The following is a 15,415-nucleotide window of genomic DNA, read 5'->3' on the forward strand; positions in this document are numbered from 1 at the left end:
AAGCATATTATTGTACTTGCTATGTTATTATCATTTGTCTGATTGCATTATAAAATATAATGTTTTGTTTCCAAACCAAAAAATATGTCTTTCAATAAGCTACATCTTTAACTCTGGTCACAGGTTAATTGGTCGGACAGTTCAACATCAGGAAATGGTGGTCTACTGTTTACTTGTTTGGGAACTGAGTGGATGGTGGTCAGTAATGTGGAGTTCTGCTAACTCTTTCATTTTTCCTACTAATTCAATTGTTTATGCCCACGCTGTCGGCCTGTTGCCCAGCCACATGGCCGCTCTGGCGTTGTCATTTGTTTTTTTACACAGGACTGGGGTGGGAGGGGTGTGCCGGGGGGGGGGTGTTATTTTTTAATCTTTTTAATGCATCTAAGATTAACTGTAGTTGTTCATGTCTTACATTTGTTTGTTTCCTTAACCATTTGGGCTCAGAAAATATGAAAAAAAATATATATTTTGCATGTTTGGAACAAAGTAATACTCCAAGCAGAGGAAGAAAGAAAGACAAAGAGAAGACACCAAACTATCATCACACTTGAAAAGCTACTGAAACAGACTAGGATAGTTGAAAGTAGAGGTTGAAAGCTCCAAAAACTGGATGGAAGATACCTAGTAAGTAAAATCTCTTTGTATGTTATGTCTAATTTTTAATTACAAAAATGTTTCACAGATATCTCAGAAACAATAATAATAATAATAATAATAATACATTTTATTTATATAGCGCCTTTCCCATGCTCAAGGCACTCAGTCACTGCAATCACTTAGCCTTGGTTAAGTAGAAAGCAGACTTCCTAGGGGTTTATAAACCTACTTAGTCAGGTCCTGAAAGTCAAAGAAATAACAGTAACCGCAATATGAAATTGGTTAAGACAAGGTCAGACCTAGGGAGCTGCTAGTAGGGGTTAACTCCCTCATCCCAGATAGTTGATGCGTCCCCCAAACCAAGTAACATATAAAAAATAAGGCTGTGATGTTTGTAAACAGTATAGCAACGCAAGTGAAACTCCAAGAAGAACCTCTCTGACCTCTCTTCAGTTGATGATATGTCTATCTACACCCTTGAAGCTCCAAGGGGGAATCCTATGCACCCTCTAAACGGTCTTCAAATCCTGATATTGGAATCTTATCTGGCCAGCCACACTTCAACATTTCAGGCTGCACCACCAGGCAAAGCAAGCAAAACCCATCTCTGGGTGAAGACAGTCGGATCAGGTAAGATTTGTTGAAAGCCCCTGCTTTTTGTTGTAGGAGCATGGGTTTCACTGATATGCTGCAGTGATGACACTGGATTCTGGCTGCACTACGGGTCTGGATGTGCTTCAGGTCATTTCGCATTGGCAGTTGAAGTAAACACAGAAGTATAAGGTCTCACAGATAATCTCTACCAAAGAACTGCACATGGGATCACCTCCTTCCAAGCAGCTAGCTTCCAAAGGGACAGCTAGGACACAAATTCAGGAGGCTTGGACTACAAACAGCACTTTCTAACAAATTCTTACAGAAAAGTGAGTATCTCACCATGATGGCAGCTTTATCTGAACTTCATTGGTTTTCAGTGTCATTTAGAATTGATTTTAAGCTCTTATTTGTATACAAGACTCTAAACATTGTTGTGCCTTTCATGCATTTTAGAGCAACCAAAATTGATCTCTCTTATCTCTAAGTGCTTGCCTTCTCAGCACATCTAGAATGAGGCATTATAGCACTCAACAGGCCTCTGTTTGTTTTAATGCAGCAATAATTTATAATGTTTTAAAAACAGACATTAGACAAACAAGCACCATCAAACATTTCAAACAGATGCTAAAAACAAGCCTTTTTAGTTTGGCTTCTTCAGATAGATCCTTTTTATAAAAAATAACACGACTAATGGTGAAATGATGTCAGTTTAGTGTCCGCTTAGCACCGCTGGGTTGGCTGAATACCATGCACAGGTTATCAATTCAGATAGAGTATGTAATAAAAGTTTTGTTGTAGTTAGCTCTGTTTTTGGTTGTTGACGCCGTCTCTTTTTTCTTTTCCTTTTTGGGATTATGCTGTGGCGCTATATGCTACTGCAACTATTTTTGATGTTTCCCAGCTATTTTATAGAAAATGTCATCAGATTCTGTTTTTTTTTTTTTGCTTATTATACAGTATATTCTGTTTTCTATGTTTAGATTAAGTGTTACTTATGTTAATTGTTATATAATTGTTATCCGTCTTTAATTCTTTTTCTTATTTTAGTTTGTTCCTCTCTGTGTTGCAATAATTGCATTAATAAGTTCAGGGTGACACCCCTCTAGTGCTGCAATGTGGACATGCTACAGTAGACAGGACCACAAGGTAACATAAGCATTAGCTGATAACTGGGTTTTTCTGCCTCTATTATGCTATTTATAGTACTTATATTGGCATACAAGAAAAATGAAAATGAAAATGAACAGGAGAATCAAAAGTCAAAGAATAAAAGTTCAAAGCCAGGAGTCAAGGAGATCTTTCGTCAAAGCCAAAACACAATTGGAAAATCACAGCACAAAACAATTGCAGAATTTTCAAAAAACCTGAAGGACTAAATAATGTTTTCATGTGACAAACAAGGATTATCCATCCAGCTTGAATACCCTAAAAAAGTTTTGGCTGACCTTTTATTGTCACAAAGTTGACGTTTCAACACGAGTACACCGTGGGGAATTCTAGAAAAGTTCTCAAAAGAGTCAGCAGAGACAGAAACCTAACATAGTGGCATCATGACAAAAGGAGATAAGGCAATGAACTTTCTCAAAATAGGTTCTAGGCCAGATAAAACTCGATTTTGAATTCACTGAGTCTTAAAAATGTATAATCCAAATACCTTGATAGGAAATGCACAGGAATTAACACAAAATAAATATAAAAGTTGGAGATCAGAAAAGTATTCTTTCAATCTAATCATTTTGTTGAAGTGTGTAAGTTTTTAAAATTTTGGCTTTGTTAGTTAGGATTTTATTACCTGGATTATGGATGTTTCGTTTAATTATTGTTCAAGAATACTTGTCTATATATTTTTTTTTTTTTTAATTTTGAATTTCATATTTAGTGTTTGTCATGAAGTTGCTTGGGTTTAAAAGCACATTTTCAAAATTCTGTCAAAACACCCCACCTAAAAACCCAAAGGGCCAAGACAAAGCTTGATAAAATAAAAGCTTTATTTTCACAAAATGGCTGTGCAAGCACAAAGCTCAAAAGAGCACAAGGAGATGACTGAAGAGCCACGACAGACACAGCAAACAAAATCCCAACACAGAATCCAAAGGCAGTGGTTGAAACAGAGCAGAGGTTCAAAAATATTAAATAACAGAGTCCCAATACGAAATCCAGAAATCAAAGTCAAGATGGAACAGAGGTTCAAAAAATCAGAAAGCACGGTTCCAAAACTGAGTTCAAGAGGCGAAATTAAAAATAAAGCACAGGGTTGAAAATCCAGGAAACACAAAACAAAGCAATAGCACAGTAACTCACAAAAGCAATGTCCACTCTAGCGCATTCAATGAACCGCCAGGAATTATGGGGAAGCCCTCCCTTAAAAAGAGTAGAGGGCCATGATAGGCAGGTGGCCCCGCCCCTTGTGCGATCACCCACAAAGCACAAGGGATATAACTAAAGTTTATTTCAACATACACTTAGAAAGATGTGCATAATAAATGAAGTAATCATTAATACAAATAAATTGCATAAAATAACAAAAAGACATCAAGAAATGACACTTTGAACACCAGCCGGGGAGACATGCTTGCTGAAACATGACAGTGCTTTGCTTTCATTTAGGAATTTAAATATTAAATGTAGTGTTTTTAGTATATTTTATTTTTGACTTTCTTATTTGTAACAACTTTTCCTTTATTTTTATTCTTGGAATTTTCAATTGAAATTTAATAAATTTTTTGTACTTTAATTGAATTAATAAATGTACTTGAATAAAATGACATGTAGAATTCCCAGAAAGGGCTTTGTAGTCACTTGGCCAAGACTGACAAACTTCTGCATCCTACAACAATGATCCCACAGAGTTCTTTTGTCATCATTTGCCTTTGTGGAGTTTTGTTTTAATCTCTTATATTGTTATTTGCCCATTTCATGACACATTTAAACAGTGTGCCCAAGGCTTATTGCGAGGTACAGCAAAAAACAGAAGCTAGTTCAGAAACCAAAAGACGTATACAGAAATGAGCAGGAGTCAAGACCAGATGACAAACTAATGAGGTAAACAGCACTACATTGCATGGTGAAATCGAAGCCTGGTAACAGAGCAGAAGTCAAAACCAAAAACAGCATTGCTAAGAATGAAGTTATGCCATCATTTAGTAGCTTCAACATTTTGTTTGTAGGTTGCTAAGACCTGCTGCTCTGTTTCGAAAATAGACAGTATGTGTCATGTCACTAAAAACACAGCACTCAGTGGTGTAGCGTAGCGTAGCGGGGGGCGGCAAAGAATTACTGTATATTTTAATCTTTTAAATTGAAATACCTAAATAAGGGGGCGGCGAAATTTTCCTCCGCCCCGGGTGGCTGACACCCACGCTACGCCACTGATAGCACTGCACTCTTTGTCTTAAATTATGGATTGAAACCATGAACACTTGAGTCTTGTGCTCTGAAACAGCGCCCACACTTCTACATTTTCATTTAAAAATGTAGATGTTAGTCGTTTATAAGCCTTGAAAATGGAGACTATTGAGAAATTCTCTCCAGAGCCGTACATTTCTGAAAACATCGCCTCAGCATTGCAGTGTGTATACGTGAAAATGCAAAGTTTTGAAAAGGCAGACTCTAATCCCATTCTGATTGGATCATGCTTATAACATGTCCTGGCCTGACTGGATCCTGCTCACTACAATGTCTCATTCCCAAATTAGTCACCCTTCACGTAAGTAAACCATATTCTAATACAGTGGTCCTAGAGGAATGGCTTTCCATGGTACTTATTGTGTTTCTGTGTGTATCTAAATTTTAGTTTTTAGCATTCAACATTGCTGTTTTCCGTATGTGAACACAAGCTGCAAATGAATGTCTAGTGTGACCCTTCCTCTTTCTGTTGAGTGCACAGTGTAGGTAAACAGCTCCATCATTTGCATTTTTGGTCATTTTATTGTGGATAAGATACTTTCATAAAGGATGTCAAAATGCTAGTCACATTATTTAAAAACACTCAGGGAGGTCTCTTGGTCTGGAATCCCTGCAGATTTTATTTTTTTTCTCCAGCTGTCTGGATTTTTTTTTTGTTTTTTCTGTCCACCCTGGCCATCGGACCTTACTTATTCTATGTTAATTAATGTTGACTTATTTTTATTTTTTATTGTGTCTTCTAATTTTCTATTCTTCATTTTGTAAAGCACTTTGAGCTACATTTTTTTTGTATGAAAATGTGCTATATAAATAAATGTTGTTGTTGTTGTTGTAAATAACAATGTATTAATGTAGGATATAGCGGGTTGGATAATGGATGGATGGATGGATTAATGTGGATGTAGCCTTGGTGTCTGGTTCTCTGGTTAATGATTCAGAGCATTCCACTTCTTGATTTAGTTGGTATCTTGATTCTCGGGCGATAATATCGTTTTGTTAATCACCCCTCGTAATTCTTATTTAGATTTCTTTGATGATTTATCTTTGGTTTTCTGATAATGTTGTCTTTGATCGTTTACATATTGACACTTATAGAAGTTTATCACAAAAACATGCATCTTCAAATCCATTTTTTGCCGTTGTTCATAATCTGCAATGCCAGCAAGTAATAAAACTATAAAGCAGGTGGTCCTAGTCTATGCTGTGGTCTAGGCAAATCACTTTGGATACTCGAGTAATTTTTGTGTAAAGCATTTTGATCTGCATTCAATGTATGAAATGTGGTGCTATTATTAGTATTATTACAGTATCAGAGTTCCAACATTTAAGACACCAACACCAGTATGGTCTCCTTTTACAGATCTTATCATTCCTCTGTGATTTGATCTTTGCTACGCATTTATCACCACATGTACATTAGGCACTAGCTTTTAGCACTGATTTCTCAAATGATTTGACAGTTGTGATCTTTCCCAGAATTTTAACTCAATAATCATGTTTTAGAGCTCCGGGGTATGGACTCAGAACCTGTAACTGTTAGTTTGTAATTGCACAAAGTGACTTTTACACAGGCTCCTTTAACCTTTATAACCTTTTTACTTTTCAAATTAGTACTGATTTCATAAATTACATTGTGCTTGTAATAATTATTTTAATACCCAGTTTCTGATGCCTTCTTAAAGTAAAGATCTTTGTTATGGTCATTACAGTGTTTTTTATATTTATACAGTTTTTTATGGCTTCAGAATTCATTTATAAGTCAGCCAAATTACATATTTATTACTTACTTTTCTTGAGATCAGCAAGCTTCCCCATGTTGACAGAAAACACATTTACATTGGCATTCAGGCCACTCTTGGATCTGCCACCATTGGCTAAAAAACAAAATATTTCACAAGATTACTTTACTAATGTTTGTGTTTAACAATAGGTCATCATTATTGGACAGCAAAAGTGACAACTTTACTGTTCGACTTCTGGTTCCAAAAATGTAGCAGAGAGAACACGGACTGGCCATAAGGCAGGTTGAGTGATGGGGTTGTAACTGGGAAATGAGGTAAGACTACGCTTCATTATCTCAAACACTCTCCAGCTCAAACTGTGAAATTCCAAGGAATTTCAAGGATGTTTGAAAGGTCAGCCATACTAGTATGTCTTGGGTCTCGTGTCACTGAGCCATGTCTGATATATCTCTCATGGTAGACATCCAAGAAGTACTCTCATTAAATGCTCACTACCTGGCTTCTCACAATACAGACCACGGGCAGTTCTATTCTTAAGTTCTCCTGGGGTGCCAAGCTATGAAACCTTGAAGAGGAAGCTCAGATAAGGTTATTGAATGTCCAATTTCTTTACTTCTTATAGATACTGGGACCCGTTACCTAAGGACTTAACTCCCACTTCCCTGCCACTGTAGTCTTCAGTATCATAACTACCTCTACTCTGACTCATAAACAACCATGAGAGCAACCATCTTTTTTTTCTAAGAAGAAAAAACATGACTGTAGACATGGAGGTGTGGTTTCTACCTCTACAGGTTCACACTTGACTTTGAACCATTGTAGTACTTCCAGAAGACATCATCAAGTAAAATAATATAATACAAAGAAAACACTCACAAGCAATTAGGATTTAACCTTTTTGTCTCCAAAATGGATATTTTCCAAGTCTTAGCACAACACTTTTATCCCTAAAAATCAAAATCCAGTGTAGAACAAAAGACAAGAAACACTGCAGCAAACATCTTTACCACCAAATGATTCTGATATGACTTTAAGAAAGCAGGAACGATTTAGACTCTGCAGGGACTTGGACAAGGTAGCCTTCAACAATGCCCTTTGAATGTGGTGCATTTCACATTCACAGGATGTCCTAGTGTACCACCACAGTCACCCACTTTTAAACACTGCATTAATTAAGGAGATGATACTCCTCATCTAAAGAGACTGAGTCCTTTGACTAATAATAAGGTAAACATGGAAGCAACAGACAAAGTTTTTGACTTTTCAGTCTGATTTCTGAAATTAATATCTCGTTCAGTGATTCAAACTACAACCTCATGGATACAACTAGGGACATCCTACAGCTTTCTCAATGCTACAATCTGGGCTAAACAATCAATACTGTGTTCAGAGTTGAGTCCCTTTACATCAATATGAAACTCTTTCACTTTCGGCAGAATCACTCTTCTCTGTACTCAAATAATATTTCAAATTCCTACAGTAAATTCAGAATTGCCAAGGCCTGCACCATCTGCCAACAGGCATAACACCGGACTCACATCCTGCATGTGGTAAACCCCCATAATAGCTCCTCGCCACTTCTTTGAGGTGAGCATGGTGTGGCCACAGGGCATTTGCTAGCAAAATCCAATAACCCCCCCCCCAGGTGTGCCTGCACTGGTGGGTCCCAGTATTCCCACTTTAAACTGGGTATTATAATTTTGTATGCAACTTCCAATCAGTCCTGGACCTTCACTTTATATAAAAGGATAAAGAATATTCCAACTAAGAGCACCAGGAGATCTTCAAAACATTGTTTACAATGGCCCATAAACAAGGAGAGATCACATCATTATTGGAAATATGGAGAAAAAAAGCTCATCAAGAATTCAGTATTTTTTTTAAATAAAAGTCTTTGGAGGAGAACAATATCTAACTATGAAATGATTAAAGGAAACATTAATTACATTAAAAGAAAAAAATAATTCACATTTTCTCATTCCACAGGAAATTGTTTTTTTATCTACACTTGGAGGTAACAGAGGTTGAAACGTATATGTTTAAAAATGAAGTGAAACAATGGCTTTCCAGCTGCATGACCACTGGGTAACAGAACGTCTTGGAGTCCACATTTCAGATCATATAGATAATGATGATCCTCTAGTCTTATTTAAGGTTTAATATATTCTATGCTATATATGGTATATAGTGCCCTGAACATCCATCTATCTATCTATCTATCTATTAATAGAAAGTGTTCATACAGTTTGTAATATAAAATTTAAACTATAATCATTTCAATAGATGTACCCCTAACCCATTTTAGCTCTATTGTTAGTTTTTCTCAATAACTTTGATGTATTTCTCAAAACTCTGACTGTACCCTCAGAACCACACAGCAATAGTTCAGTTCACATGGCACCTACACAAAATGCTAATGATTGTTTTTACCCGTATTGTTAACACCATTCTGCCTCATTGATTGGGAAAAAGACTCAAGGCTTTGCATCTTGATGCCTTCACAGTCTCCTGGATCATGGATTTCCTGACCAACAGGCAGCAGTTTATGTGGGGCTTTGTGTCAGAAATGGTGGTGTGTAATACTGGAGCACCTCAGGGACCTGTCCTATCTTCTTTACTGTTTACTCTCTACACAACAATCTTTCAGCACAATACCAGCGCTTGCCATTTACAGAGGTTTTCAGATGACTTGTCCATCATAGATTGTGTTAATTAATAATGGAGAAGAGTCAGAGTTCATTAAAGTTGTGGATGGCTTCATCTTGTGGCGCAAGAACAACAATCTGCGACTCAACATCAGCAAGACCAAAGAGCTGGTTTTGGAGCCATTCAGGGTGAAGACATGAAGTGGTGCAGAACTACAAACACCTGGAGTTTTGTATAAACAGCAGACAGGACTGGTCTGACAACACAGTGGCACTGTACAAGGAGGGCCAGAGCAGACTGTACTTCTTAAGGAGACTCAGGTCTTTGGATGTATGCAGCAAGCAGCTGGAAATATTCTACCAGTCCATACTAGGCAGTGCATTGTTTCATGCAGCAATCTCCTAGAGAACTAACTTGAGCTCAAAAAATGCACAATGTCTGAAGAAACTTATCAGGAAAGGCTTCTCCATCACAGGGCGAACAGTGGACACACAGAAAGCTGTTACAGAAAGTCAAAATTGGATGCCATCATGAAAAATCTCCTCTATTTCCTTCACAAGGCGCTCTCTTGGAGCAGTTTTAGCCACAGGCTCATTCCACCTCAGAGTATTAAGGATTGCTTCTGGGGGTATTTTCTGCCCACAACCTGATTCAATGCAACCTCCTGACTTACTGTTTAAGTTCATTTTGAAATTTCAGCACAATATACATTTATTTATTTAATTGTATTGATTGATTGGCTGTTTTATTTGTCCTGTAAGTCTGTGTTCTTGTTATTTATGTTTCTGCTGCTGCATGTATGTGAATTTTTCCCCTTGCAATTAAAGTTTATCTAATCTAATATCTAAAGCGCATTTCGTAAAACACAAAGCCCAATTGTCATTGCATAGGCGTAAGCTTTATTTGAGCAATACATGATGGTCATAACTGCTTGATCTCTTGTCACTTGGTTATATATATTTAACACTCACATTGATATGGTTGTTCATTGCATATATCAACACATGTAAAATAGAATGTTCAATGAGCAAGGCTCTGAAGAAACATTCAGCATCAATGAAATATCCATACAAGACTGCAATTGAAAGGAGCAGTGAGAGTGTGAAGGAGCTAAGACGCCTTCATATAAAGGTAAGGTTAGAAAATAATGGTTCTCCTTTCACTGTGTCTACATGAATGTGTATTTCAGAAAATGTATCAGAAAAGTAGAATGTAGCAGGTGTGCTGTTCCTGCTTTGTTGTATGGAATGGTGTGCTACACTGTTTCGATTTTACAGTAGTTAAAACTCTTTGTCTCTTTTATATTAGGTACAAGAAGAGATGTGGCTAAGTAACACCACAGATATGTTTGTGTATATGGATTCATCCTGAAGCTGATGTGGCAGAAACATCATAGGGCAGACACGGATGTGCCAGGGCAGTGTGTGTATGGGGGGGTAACATAACCATCTGTGCAGCAATAACAGAGCACCTTATTGACTTCTTGAATGGCTTATACGGTGCTGTCTGGCCTGAGAATGGCAGGGTAGTGGTGAGGTTTGACTTAACAAATTATGTGGTAACCTGGGACAGTGTTAGGTTTCAGCAATCCAGTGTAGTGAGTAAGCAAATGGTTATGGACATCATGCCAGACTGTTCACCTTTGCTCAAACCTACTGAGGGATTTATTTTAGCGTGGAGGTGTAAAGTATAACGCATGTAGCCAAGTTAGCCCGAGCATCCACACTAGAGGCAATTCATGCTGCTTGTTATGACGCTGTAGTTGAGGACTGCCAAGGGTGCTTGAGACATGCCAGAAAGTTTTTCTCTCAGTGCCTTGGAAGGCAAAACATTTGATGTAATGTTGACAAAGTCTTGTTGCCGAACAGACAGGAGGGAAATGACGGCCAATAAAACATACTGTGTTAACCTTGGTGTTTGCAGTCATTCTAGTATTTGTGCTTCAGATGTTGTTTTCCAGCCTATATAGTGTGTTTTGTTGATATTAGAAGCAGAATGTCTTTGTTTCTTTGTGTTATTTTTCAATGCAAATCTGTTACAATCTTCTACTTGCTTTTCATTTCCACAGTACTCAAATATATAAATACTGAACAATATTTAGCAATCTCAGGAACACCACACAGCATGTCCAATTGTGATTTAAGTACTTAACATTTTCTGTTTCATTGTTCGTCTGACATCTGTATAAAAAGCAACATTTGAAACATAAATAAAAATACAACATTTGAGATACAATTGGTTATATTTCTTTTGTTTATCCAATTGGAGCTTAGGCTGTTAAAGTGACAAGGTGTCACACACTAACAGTCAGTCAGAGTTCGAAGTCCAAAGTCTTAATCACTATACCAAACTATCTATCTATCTATCTATCTTATCTAATTATGATTTATAGTTCCTTTCATTTATATATGTTGTCAAGCACATTTACGTCGGGCGCATTAAAGGCTTGGGTGATGGCAATTCTCTGCCTGCTGTTTACTAACACTTCATCCCTTCCTCCCTCTGCAGACTGATTGACGGCTTTACTACTCTTGACATCGCTTCTGGTGTCCGTATATCTGGACCAGCCTCTTCCTACTGGAACCCCTTATCACTGGAAGTTCCGACATCTTGGAGAAGTTTCTTATGCGACTTCACACCTGTGAAGACGTTTATTTTTCATTTTTTAATGCATTTATAACCTGCAGTTTGTTTCAATTATATGGGGATTGCCTACAGGTGCCACAACTCTTCATGACTAACTGTGGTTTCTCTTACACTATCTATCTATCTATTGCAAGAATACACAGGAAACATCAGAAAGAGTTGGGGCACCACAGTGATCCCTGTATGTTATTTGATCACACAAAAACACAGAAAAACGTTTACAATGATCAAAAATTGGTTCCGTTCAGAAAGGAATCTTCTTCAAACTGCCCTAAGATGGTCTTAGAGCCGGTTATGATGTTTGCAAGCTGGAAGGGGTGAGTTCAGGAGGGTGGAAACTGGAAGTCAATTAAGATAGGGATGAGCTGTAAATCATCCTTTCTGCAGCCGGGAGAAGAGAGAAGGCATTAGATAACAGCGCCACCCTCTGGCTTGGAGTATAACAGTTATTAAATGAGCCCTGAGGTTGTCTCCCCGATGCATATGTGTGACACTATCTATCTATCTATCTATCTACAACAGGGTTCTCCCACACCGGTAGCTCACAACCCCTTTCCAAGTAGCTTGTTAAAGGGTTAATGAATCCGGCATAAATTTGAAAACTTGATTAGTCAAATTATGGGTGAGCGATCTTTCCAAAAAATCATATCACAATCCACAATCTGAATTGCAATCTATTTTTTCAATGTGGCATACACTTAAGAGAATATCTGGACTCAAACTCATCAAGACCTAAGTAATACTTTATTTTAAATATCAAACAAAATTGAATTAAATTGCTGTCTTGTTTGCTAGCTAAGCAGAGTTAAGGAACATGCCCCGAACCTGGCGAGTGAGTGAGGAAGGCCTCACTCCCGGCCTGTTGCATGGATCTCGGATTTGCGCTAATAAATCAGTACTGCAAGTAAACTATGGTATATTGCGAAATGAGAGAACTCGCAAAATCAACAAGAATGTTGAAGCAAATTCTAGAAAAAAACTCAATCTAAATCCGTTAAGTCGTTCTCTCATGAAAAGCGGACAGACAGACAGACATTGGATTTTATATATTATATATTAGTAAACCTTCAAAATAATGTGCAATTAAAGTCTCAACAGCATTCTCAGCATTTCTAGAGCTTAGTAGAGCCAGATAACTATAAGAATCTTCACCAAGCAGCTCTGAAAATGTCTGCTTTGTTTGGGTCTCCATACCTCTGTAAGTCTGACATGAATGTCATGAAATCAAAGTTCAGAACAAGACTGACAGACGAACATTTAAATAAGTCCATAAGAGTGAACCTCAGTGGCTCCACTCCACCAGACACCTGCCTCTCTTGTTGACTCCATGCAGTGCCAGTCATCTGACTAACTAAAAAACACATCACACATGCAACTGGACCTGTGAATAAAGTGACACAGTGACAGGTAACAAAATGACAAATGAATAAGTCATATCTGTGTATTTGGAATTGGATTGTTTTGTTTTGACAGCATTCATGTTTTAATTCAATAGTGTGAGATACATTTGAAAATGCATACAGACATACAAAATGCATTTGCAGGTGAACTAAATATTTTTGTGATAATGCAAAATGTGAGTTGTGGATACCAACATTTTGTAAATGTTCGGACAAAACAAGCTTATTTAGTTTGTTTGTGTTGAAATAAGCTATGAGAATAAACGTTAGAAAACATGAGTAGCTCTCGGCCATTTTCATTTTGTAAAAGTAGCTCTCAGGGGAAAAAAAAGATGGAGACCCCTGATCTACATTGTCTAGACTATGAACAAAGAGTGCAGTCTCTTTGATAACAGTGTAATGGCGACTGAGTGTCACTGTATGGTTTATGTTTTGAGAGCTTTAGGTCCTTTTCAACAGGTGGTGTAGGGTTGTGAGAAATGCTTTAACTGTTTTGAGAACTGCATTTAACAGTTGAGAATGAGTTTAAGGCTTTGAAAAATGTGTCTAAGCAGCTGAAAAAGCTGTAATTACAGTAAGAGAAATGTATACAGTACTTCAATTTGCTTTGAAGATGGAAGGTTTTGTAGCATGGACATTGTGTTGTGATTGCTGTGTTAAGTATTTTGAGAACATGCTAGTGTGCAGTGAGAAATCTTTTAAATAAACTGAGAAAAAACTGTAAATCAGTTTTGTTTAATTAAATAAACTTATTCCCTCAAATAGTTAACAGATTTTTTTTACAATGAAGCAGAGTTTCAGTCTCGTTGAACTATTTTCAAGTGCTACATTTCCACTGCTGCACTCCTTATTTGGCTGAGACAGTCATTTTAGATGATTCATTGTGTTCTAAACCCATTTTGTGTGGACTGGCATTCTACAGAAAGTTTTATGCAACAAAAAAATAAAAGAATCACACAATAGTACTTGTAACGTAAACACATACGCTCGTATTTGCTTTGACTATTTATGACTCATTTTTAGTCCTGAGAGACAGCAGTGGATAAAAGTGTCTTCTGAAAGAACAGGCCACAAGCCCTATTACAGCAGCAAAGTTTGATGTAAGAAGAAACTTTTATGGTTTCTTTTCTCTTCTGCCCTGATCAGAAACAAAACACAAAACTGAGCTGTCTAAAGAACATCAGAGGTGCAGTGAAGCCACATACAGAACACTTTCTCACACACGGAAAGCTTTACATTACTGAGTTCAGCTAATCCTGAAACAAAAGACAAAACAGCTGCCACTCTTTAAACCTGAGAGGCCTCGTGAGCGAGGCAGACATTATTCTTGTCTTATGTCGACCAGACTGGGAATTCCACAAAGAGGCAAAATAAGATTTTCCAATTACTCTCCAGCCAGATCTGCTACATTAGGTACTAAGAAATGAAACCTCCTCCGCAGAAGAGTAAAATAAGCTAGCATAGGAAACATCTCACTTGAGGTGTGATGGGGGCCAAGCATTAGGCCTAATACTCACAGCGAGGTGGAAGCGGAGGAGGAACACTGACTGACGGCTTGTGGTCCACTTGTGGGCTCCTAGCAGGTCCATGTCTGTTTTTCTGCCTGGGAGGAAGAGGAGGAGGAATGGCTGGCCTTGCTGATCCATCTGCAAGAAAAACCAGAATCCATACATTCTATTTCAACACCTTATTAAACGTACAGTTATTTTGGAGGCTCGGGATGTTTATAAAGTTATACTTGAGGACTTTTACATGTATAGTTGTGACATTTTTTCATAGATGAGTATTTCATTAATTAAGCTTATATGGGTGTTTTATTTACAGACTTGTCTTTCTTGAGGAGTGCCGCCTTCCTGCCTCCCTTAAACTCACCAAACCACACTGACATTTACTTTCTTTGTACTCTGCATTTTGTTTTTCACATTTTGAACCCACAGACGTTTACAGGAAAAAAAATGCCCACTTCTTTGCACTTTCCTGTGGAAGCACTTTGCACACTTAGCCACCCTCACACAGATACCAAGAAAAGCTTTCATCCTGTGAAATGTCACTTTTGTGGAATAGAACTTCTGGATTGATGATTCATGAAGACATCTGCTTATTGTGAAAAGCCTGACATTGACTGCTGTTGACTGTCTTTCAACTGACTGAAATATTACAACACAAAAGAATCGGATGTATTGTATATAAAGATGTGTTTTTGGTCGGGACCTACAGGGTATGCCTTCTCAGGAATTCATTGTTTTATTTGTTTTGCTTGTTAAAAGCTCTGTGATCTCACACATACCATGGATGACATTGTAAAATAAAGACTAGTGGGTGGCAGGGTGGTTACGTATTTGTGTGTGCACCAGAATTGATTGGCATTGTTTGCTTGCA

General features: G+C 37.5%; 1 protein-coding gene across 2 annotated transcripts in view; it reads right to left on the minus strand.

Moving 5' to 3' along the window:
- Positions 1-15,415, minus strand: part of si:dkey-9k7.3 (circularly permutated Ras protein 1) — a 141,345-nt gene that overhangs the window by 92,719 nt on the left and 33,211 nt on the right. For both annotated transcript variants that reach the window (XM_039748587.1, XM_039748596.1), the window contains exons 4-5: positions 14,554-14,682; positions 6,390-6,476 (exon numbers count right to left, since the gene is read on the minus strand). In XM_039748587.1, the coding sequence (XP_039604521.1) occupies positions 6,390-6,476; positions 14,554-14,682 (216 nt within the window). The remainder of the gene's footprint in view (positions 1-6,389; positions 6,477-14,553; positions 14,683-15,415) is intronic.

Source organism: Polypterus senegalus, chromosome 1 (assembly GCF_016835505.1).
Source record: "Polypterus senegalus isolate Bchr_013 chromosome 1, ASM1683550v1, whole genome shotgun sequence".
NCBI classification, from domain to species: Eukaryota; Metazoa; Chordata; class Cladistia; order Polypteriformes; family Polypteridae; genus Polypterus; species Polypterus senegalus.